General features: G+C 48.0%; 1 protein-coding gene across 11 annotated transcripts in view; it reads left to right on the top strand.

The window, feature by feature from the left end:
* Positions 1 to 448: 448 nt before the first annotated feature.
* The window catches only part of NETO1 (neuropilin and tolloid like 1), a 181,831-nt gene continuing 173,044 nt past the window's right edge, over positions 449 to 9,235 (top strand). For 8 of the 11 annotated variants that reach the window (XR_008628625.1, XM_055128358.1, XM_055128359.1 and 5 more), the window contains exons 1-3: positions 454 to 1,088; positions 2,966 to 3,019; positions 3,256 to 3,393. Coding sequence is in view for 10 of the 11 variants with exons in the window: in XM_055128358.1 (XP_054984333.1) it covers positions 1,061 to 1,088; positions 2,966 to 3,019; positions 3,256 to 3,393 (220 nt within the window). In the remaining variant the exon portion in view is untranslated. Of the gene's footprint in view, positions 1,089 to 2,807; positions 2,869 to 2,965; positions 3,020 to 3,255; positions 3,394 to 9,235 lie in introns of all 11 variants that reach the window. The other 3 variants (XM_055128362.1, XM_055128364.1, XM_055128361.1) reach the window with 3 other exon arrangements.

Genomic DNA, 9,235 nt, shown 5'->3' with positions numbered 1-9,235 from the left:
ACCGCCGACCCCTGGCTCGCGGCTTCCCGGAGGGTCGCGCAGCCCACGGCGATGACTCAGGCGCCCGCCGGGTAACTCCGCCAGCTCGGCACTCCCCGCGCCGCGTCCCCTCCTCCGTCCCCGCCCCGCACCCCTCCTCCCGGACGCCCACCCGCCCGCTCGGCGCTCGGCGCGGCGCCCGGCCAGCCCCTGACAGCCGCGTCCCCGCGGCCGCCGCGGCCTCCGCGGAAGCGCCCCCCGGGCCCGAGCCGCACGGCCGCTGGACGCCGTCGCGGGGAGGCTGCTCCGACCCGCCGCTCGCGCTGGTGGATGCCGCCGGGGACCGCGCGCGCCCCCGCGCCCCGCCGCGCCCGCCGTCGGTCGGCTGGGGACCGGCCCCCCGCCCGCCCGCCGCGCCCCTCCGGCCCCGGCCCCGACTCGGGGCGCCCCGGGGCTCGCCCCGCGCCCGCCGCCGCCCGCGCGCCGCGTCCTCCCGCCAGCTGCGGCCGCCGCGGTGATGCCAGGGAGGAGGGAGCCGCCTCGGGCCGCGCTGCCGGGGGCGCCGGGCGCCGGGGTGTGAGCCAGCCGCGGGCGGGCGTCACCCGGAGGATGCTGCCCGCCGCGCCGCGCTGAGCCAGCCCCGGAGCGAGCGGGAGACGCGAGCGCCAGCCGGGCCCAGGACGCGCGGTCGGACCTTGCAGCTGGGTGGGCTCCGATTCGTGCCCCCTCCCTCCGCCCCTCCTCTCGCCTCTCGCCTTCCTCTCGCCCTCCCTGTCTCTCTCCCTCCCTCCCTCTCTCTCTTCTCTCTGCTTCCTTCTCTCTCTCTCTCTCCCCCATCCTCCCTCCCCCGTCTCTCTCTCTCTCTCTCTCTCTCTCTCTCTCTCTCTCTCTCTCTCTCTCTCTCTCTCTCTCTCTCTCTCTCTCTCTCGCTGTCCCCCTCTCCCCCCACCCCCCTTTCATTCCGTCGTTCTGGGTTTGCATATTTAAAACCTCTCCCCTGGGCGCTCTCCCCGCCCCTGGCAGTGTCGGCGCCTCTAAATGGCATTAGTGGAGCCCGGAGCCCGCGGTGTAGCGCACAGACATGGTCCATGGACGCAGCCTGTTTCACAGTGAGTCCCGCGGTCCCGCAGTGCCCGGCGCTCCCGGGCGCGGGGAAACTTTCGGGATTGCGGCAGGAGGACGGGCCGCGGGGTGTGTGTGTGTGGGGGGGGTTGGGGGTGTCGCCGCTCCCGGGGGCCGCCCCGCACCGCGCTCCCTCGGGGGGTCGGTGGGCATCGCCCAAGGGGCCGAGCCGAGCCCTGGGGCCGCGCACCAGAGCAGGAGCGGGGGTCGCTCCCGGGCGCCGGACTTTCGGGGGCTCGGGGCGCCCCGTCGGGCGGGGGGTCGGGGGGCGGCGGGTGTCCCGCCATGTGCGCGCGGGGAGGCAGGGGGCACCGGCTCCCAAGTCCGCCGGCCCCAGGCGGGTTTCGGAAACGCCGGCGGGCGGCGGCGACTCCCCGTGGGCGAGCCCGGGTGAGAGTGTTAATCCCGTGATGCGTGGTTCAAAGCCCGCGGGGCCGGTGTGTTAATCATCGTACACGCTCCCCGCCGCGCTGCCCGCCGCGCTGCCAAAGGGCACAGTCGAGCAAACCCCAGCAGCACGTCCCAACGGCTGCGCGCGCGCGCGCGCGCGCGCGTGTGTGTGTATGCGTGCAGATGTGTGTGTATGTGTGTGTATGTGTGTGTGTGTGTGTGTGTGTGTGTGTGTACACACGCGCGCGTAGCCACGGTAGGGCCAGGTTTTTCTGTTGCTCCAAGGTGGACCATAACAAGCACTAGGGTGTTGGTGGCCAGGCCGAGGGCGGCCAGAGCAGGACGGGTGGGAAGGAGCAAGGGCTCAGCTGCGCACTTCTCCAGGAGTCCCCTGCAAGCCCTGAGGCTCAGCCCCTGCGCGTCCCTCCTGGAGGAAGGGGTGCTGGGTCGCCCTCCCTCGCCTCAGTTCCCGAGAAGCAGATTTGTGGCTGGGCACTCGGAGCCCCCGGTTGGTTGGGGAGCCCGATGCCAAGTGTGGGGTGGGGGTGGTGGGGAGGCTCCGAACCGCAGAGGGTTCGGTTCCTGGAACTCCTGCCCAGCTCTGGTGTCCTAAAGGTGTTGGGAACAGCAAGAACACAGAAGTGAACCAAGTTCCAGGGAAAAGGCCTTTGCGGGTTTCTGTCCTAAATTGCGTACCAGACGCGTCGCTGAGCCTGGAAACGTTCTCAGCAAGATGCTCTCCGAGAGCCTCTCGACACAACGATCTGTTTCTCTTTTGGACCGGACATATTAAAGTTAGAAGAGATTAGTTCCAAGGCTTAGAAAATGCTGAAAATGCTGGAAAGTGTGTGTGTGTGTGTGTGTGTGTGTGTGTGTGGTGGTGGTGGTGGTGGTGGTGGGGTGTGTGTGTGTGTGTGTGTGTGTGTCTATTTTAGTGCCCTCCTAATCCCAGCACTGCTATTCTGGCCCCCTCCCCCCGCCCGGCTGGGATCTGCCTCAGTATTTCCTTTTCTAAAATTAGCCGCCTGCTAGGGTGTCAGGGTCAGCCCCAGCCCTCCCTAATGGTTTCCTGTTCCTTCCCCTCTCTCCGCGCCCCTGCCTCCCTCTCCCTCTCCCTGGGAGCAGCTGCCTGTCTCCAGAGCAGCTTCAGAACTGTGGCCCCTGAGCTACCCCGGAGCGCGGCCCCTGTGGATTGCATGGTTGCTTTTAGAGTCCCGAAGAACGCATTGGCCTGGAGATCTGGGGTCTCATCCATTTTTCGCTTGCATTACTTCCTGAGACGCTGCCTAAATTTTCCTGATTTCTTCCTTTTGCAGCGGTTTTACAAGTTCTGAGTCACCTCAGAAGCATAGACAATAATGCAACTAATCTGCTTAGGTATCATTTTATCTTTAAACTCTCTATGTTGGTATCGAATTGGTAACTTTCAGTGTATATTTATGTTATCGGTTCTAATTCTGCTTTTCTGTTGCAGTTGTAGCAAGTTTAATCATCCTCCATTTATCTGGGGCAACCAAGAAGGGAACAGGTGTGTTTCTTGGGCTGGGAAAATGTTATTGGAAGATCTCTATTTGCATCTATGTCTTTCACTCATACCCTTAATACCTCAGCATTTCTAAACATTTTATAGTGCATGTGATTGATTGGTTTTGACTAAGACAAAACTTAGAAGTTAATTCACTCATGGATATTAATAAATGCTCCATTTTTATTAAAGATTGGATGGCAGCTTTTACATTTTAATTAATTAATTTTTTTTAATAGAAAAGCAAACCACCTGGGAAACACAGAAGTCAGTGCAGTGTGGAACTTGGACAAAACATGCCGAGGGAGGGATATTTACCTCTCCCAACTATCCCAGCAAGTACCCCCCAGATCGAGAGTGCATTTACATCATAGAAGGTAAGCTGAGATCTGGCCTGCTCTAGGTTTGGGATGCGTGATATGCATATAGACTTTGCAAGATTGGTTTTGGAGATCCTGTACAAACACATCTGAGTGAGACAAATAACTGAAATCTGGAATCAAGTAGTCATTGAAATGATTAGTAATGGATTTTTGAACACATATATTCTGGAATATAGAAAGAAAATCTCTCTTTTTGCAATGGGTCAGTTCATTTGAAATTCTAAAGTAACGGAAATGGATGCCTAGTTGGAACACTGTTAATTAAGGTGGAATGTTTAGAGAAGCTAATACCGTCTTAGATTAATAGTAATTAGAATCACTATATATCCATATATATGCTATTTCATAGGGAATAAAACACTACACAATACCAATGTTGGAAATAAATCTGTGATCATGTTTTCTGAACATAAGTCTGAATGAAAACTTCTTTAATTTGTGCTAGCAAGCAACATTTTCATACTTTTATGCCAAAGTTGGGATTTAAAATTATGATGCCTCTTTTTATAATTTTTGCCAAGGCAAAGGATAAATAACTTTGAAAAATTCACTTGACTTTGAACATTTTTCTACTTGTAGTACACTGTGCACATCCATTTATATTTCATCATGAGATAGATTTAAGGCTATAAGAGTTTATAAGCATCATAGATCCAAACCTAAAGACTCCTCCTCTCACACATATGCACACGTGTGCGAGTACACGGATATAAAAGAAAGAAGCACATGTGTTCAGCATGTGTTTTTCCCATAAATAAGGGCATGATCATTTGAGAGATCTTTCAAAAAAATTTTTCCATTCAACTGATTTTTAGAATTTTTTGGTAGAAATGGTTCTCCCCATTTTTGGGTTAGTTTTTGTGTCAAGACTCTTTTCTCTTTTTCTTACACTCGAAGTTGAACTTTTAGAAAAGATAGACCATTTTACAAGAAGTAGAAAAAATGAGAAGTTTCCAATAATAAATGGAAAAGGCTAAAAAACCCTAAAGTTTGACAGTTTTTCTTTCTCATAGAAAAAAATGCTGAAATATAGAAATTCTGAGTTAAGAGTAATTTTTTCTGTTAAATTAATATTGCATTTCTCTTAGAAAAAAAAGATAAATGCATTTAAGACTTACAGAGAGCTTAAAATGTTAAAATTCTGTTTTTAAACGTAAATATTTTTGTCCTCCCCATCAATCTGGAAACTGAGGTAGAGAGGTGTTAAGTGGTTTTCCTAAATACACCTAACATAATTTGTTTCTGAATAAGTAGTATTTTAAAACTGCAAATCACTGGGACCAAGGGAAGTACAGGGGTTAAGGCACTTGCTTTGCAAGAGGGCAGCCTGGATTTGACCCCTGGCACTGCATATGGTCCCTGAGCATCTAGAGTGATGCCGGAGCACGGAGTCAGGAATAAACCCTGGGCACCACCTGCTGTGGTCCAAACACAAGACAAAACAGACAAAACATCTCCCCTGAACTTCAAATCATTAAAAATAAAGAATCAATTTGTTTATCTCATTTAATTAATTAAAAGCTACTCCTGAAACCAACAGTTGCATGCTAATTATGCTTTTATGTTTATTATTATTTAAAATTAAAAAAAGCATTGCTGACATGTGATTTTAATACCATACACAGATTCACATTTCTTAGTAGCTAAGCCCAGGACAAAACTTATTGGAAAATAAATAGCGCCCCTAATTACTGTGAGTTATACTCCTCTATCTTATTTCAAGTGACTACTTTGTACTTGCATATTCATTTAATAAATATTTATTGACCAACTATTAAGAATCTATCATTATTCCAGGTACAACTTAGAGAGTACTGAGCAATTAATCCATGATAGCTCATGCTACAGATTCTGTATTAAGGGCTGGGGATTCTGCTACTTTTAGCCAAAAAAAAAAGGGGTTCCCCAGTTAAGTACTGTGGGAATGGATGGAAGGAAGGGTACAAGGAATAAGAGACGGTGATGCTCGCGTGGGAAAGGGATCATAGCCAACTGCTACTCAGGTGCACAAGTTCTGAGATGTAGTTAGGGACCCTCCTATAGTATAGGTTTTCAGCACACAGTGAGGAAGAAGAGAGGAGGACGGCATATATATGAAAATAAGCACACACACACACACACACACACAGCTTCTATCCTACCCATGGGAATAGAATTCAGTAGGGCTGGTGAAACAACAAAGGAGGATTTTGATACCTAATTGAAGGACAAGCACATAGGCTGAAAGTGTTGGGAAGACCAAGTAGACCAGTGGAGGCTGAACTACAGAAGGACCTTGATGAAGCGTCAATGGGAGTGATTGGGAATTAGGAGACTGAGCTGGGAACGGAGTCCGGGGAGGGAGTATTGGGAATCCCAGGACTTGATCAGCCTTGTTGGATTGTCGGAGGAAAGTTCATTTTTGTTTATGGAAGTGTCTCTTAAAGATGTTCACTCTATGAATCTTTAGCTCATGGAGGACGTCTGGCTTGGGATTGCATATTTATCGGTCATAAATACAGAGCTTGTTTTGAGACTGTCATGAACAAAATTGCCCAAAGAGAGTGTATGGAGCGTAATATTTCAACTCTGCCTGAGTCTGCCCAGGATTTCTGATTTCCTTGAGCTTTCATGAAGCTGCAAGTATCTTTAGAATGGTTTCCCACTGGGAATGCCACTAGACCTTGAGCACTGGAATAGAATAGAAGGGAAAATGAGAATACTGAGTGAATTTCTGGCAAATATGTTAGAGAAGAGAGGCCTTGGCTGGGAAGGAGGAGCCAGGGAAGTGAGCTGAAAAACCCGAGAAAGAGTTCCGAATGACAAGAGTAGGCAGGTTGTGAGGAGCGGTGGTAAAGCAGAGAGCCAGTCACTACAGCGTGGGAATATGTAGAAGCCCTGCGTGGACCCCGTGGGCTGTGGTTCTTAACAAGAAGCTGACGGTGACGTTAGGATGGTCCCCATCGATGTGGTGGGATAGTGTCCAGTTCACAGAGAGTCGAGAAGTAGAAGGGTCCAGTGAGCTTCAGGACCCATGGAAGTTAAGCCCTTGCTTTCTTGTTTGCTTTACCCCTTGCTCTTGTGCAATCTACCTGGTGCTACTCAGAGGCTACTCCCTGTTTAGTGCTCAAAATTCATTCTTGGCGATGCCTAGGGAATCCTGAGGTTCGAGGAGTTTTCCGCCCTTTAAGCCATCTCTTAGCCATGTTCCCTTCTTCTTTTAGCGGAATAAATTGTCATGATTCATTCTGAAAAGAATATTCAGTTCTGCAGGAAAAGTAAAGGAAAAGACTGGGTATGCAGACAAGAGCAGGATGAATTACCGGTCAAGTTTTCCGAGGCAAGATGGACTGAGGTTACCACAGACTTTGTGCGTTTCTTGTGGCTGGAACGTCCCTGCACACAGGAGATAATATCCTGCCTGCGTGTGCTGCGCTGCTACGGGCCAGCTCAGCTCTGACTGTGCCCAGAGATTCTCACAGGGGCCCTTCTCCAGACGGAGCCTCGCTTGAGATGAGAGATGGCATACAAAAAGTGTCAAAGCGAAAGAAAGTTGGGAAGTGAGAGATTTGAAGGGGAAGAAAATGTGAATTTAGGGAGTCGGACCTATTTAGCATTTCCTGCTTCACATGGATGTCTATAAGTCATTTAATTTTATCCACCAGAATTACATGCTAGGAGCTGGAGTGATAGCACAGCAGGTAGGGCGTTTGCTTTGCACGCGGCCTACCCGGGTTCGATTCCCAGCATCCCATATGGACCCCTGAGCACCGCCAGGGGTATTTCCTGAGTGCAGAGCCAGGAGTGACCCCTGTGCATCGCCAGGTGTGATCCAAAAAGAAAAAAAAAGAATTACACACTATTCTTATTTTTCAAAAGTAATTTGACTTCCAAAGTTTAGCAGGTCTTGGGCTGTAGAGACTAGAGTAGGAAGGGTGCTTGCCTTGACGCGGGAGACCTCAAGCCTCCCACCAGGATTGATTCCTGATTCCCAAGCTCAGCCCAGGGGGAATCTGAAAACAGCTACAACAGGAAGTTAGCTAGCACAATCTGTGTGGAAGGGTGTGTAGAGAAGTTCTACGTGTTGGACCCACAGAAAGTGAATTGTCCATATACAACATGTAGATACCCAGAGTCAAGAATGATACCATATTTTTGGAAGGAAATTGAGATGGTTTTTTATTCATGTTATACAGAACTTAAGTTATAATGAAAAGGAAGGCATGAGTGTATGAATTCATGTGAGATAACCATGTATTTCCTAACAGGGAGAATATATATATATATATATATATATATTTCCTAACAGGGAGAATATATATATATATACACATATATATTCTGTGTGTATGTATATATATATATATATATGTCTCTGTGTACATATATATACACCAATTTGAAGCCAGTTAGCAGAGAACTATTCTTATTGTTCTATTGTTCCTATCCACACATTATTTGTACCTACAAAACTTGTTTCAAATTCCAAGATTAACATTTAAAATACTTTAAATAATAAAAAAAATGTTTTCTATGTTTTCCTATTAAACGTATATTGGTTTATCAATGAATCAAGTGTAACACATGCATATCTTATGGGATAATAATACTTACAAATGGTGCACCAAATCCTAATGCAAAGTGAGGCACATTTTCTTGAGCACTTGAGTTTTTGTTTTTTAAGTGGTAACCCATGATTTTGCTAAATGATTGCAAAAATTGTTTTGATACGCTCAATCTCACTATGGTAGTCACTTGTTGATTTTAATTGTCTATATTAATGGTTGATAAAACAGTTTCTGACTTTTCTTGTAAGGGTTGTCATGTCTCCAATATTTAAAGAAAAAGAAATATTTTAAGATTAAATAATTCTAGTTAATATAATTTCCCCATTCAAAGAACTTAACTTATTTCTTTAGAACACATGCACTGTCACTGTCATCCCGTTGCTCATCGATTTGCTCAAGTGGGCACCAGTAATGTCTTCATTTTGAGACTTGTTGTTTCTGTTTTTGGCATATTGAATACCCCACGGGGAGCTTGCCAGGCTCTGCCGTGCGGGCAAGATATTCTCAGTAGCTTGCCAGGCTCTCTGAGAGGGATGGAGGAATCGAGCCCGGGTCGGCCGCATGCAAGGAAAACACCCGACCTCTGTGCTATCGATCCAGCCCACACAGGCATAAAATCCTTAAAATAACTTTTAGCTTTGATTGACCTTTAGTTGGTTAATTTTTAAAATCATCTTTGGAGAACAAACAAGGATGTGGGGTCTGGGATCAAACCCTGCTTGACTGAGGCAAGACAGTGCTCTCCTTTCTGGTTGGTCTCTCCAAGGTGTTCCGTTTAAAGCCATGGAGTGTAAGTAACAGAGATTGAAGGACTGGTACTGTGTAGATAGGGTGTATCTGAAGAACTCAAGGCAACAGCTATTAGTTAGATAGGGTCAGTGTGTGCAGACAGTTATGGCTGGTGTCTTCTGGCTGAGTATCAGTCTGGGGTAGTAGAGATTTGACTTGTTTTTGACAGATGAAGGGAGGGATGCAAACACATCTTGGTGGAGGAATGTAGAGCTTTCAGGCTTATGCAGTTCTATAGGATTCCATAGAGAACTGGCAAACCTTTCTGAAGGTAAGTTCATTGCAATTCATCCAAAACAGCTTCTTGTGGGAGAAAAACAACGCTGACTGCTTGGTATAGCTATAGATTTTTGTCTTTCATGAGTTGAGAGAGAAATTAAGTGTTTTTTTAAAGCAAGATTTTTTCTGCATAATCAGGAGTTAGCATATTGGATACAGAAACTCAAGAAAGTGAGAGAATTTCAGAAGGCCTGAGACATGCTCCTATCGAGTGTATGGGG

The sequence above is a fragment of the Sorex araneus genome, chromosome 2 (genome assembly GCF_027595985.1).
Source record: "Sorex araneus isolate mSorAra2 chromosome 2, mSorAra2.pri, whole genome shotgun sequence".
NCBI classification, from domain to species: domain Eukaryota; kingdom Metazoa; phylum Chordata; class Mammalia; order Eulipotyphla; family Soricidae; genus Sorex; species Sorex araneus.
Note: the sequence above shows the minus strand (reverse complement) of the source record. Positions and strands in the feature narration are given on the sequence as shown.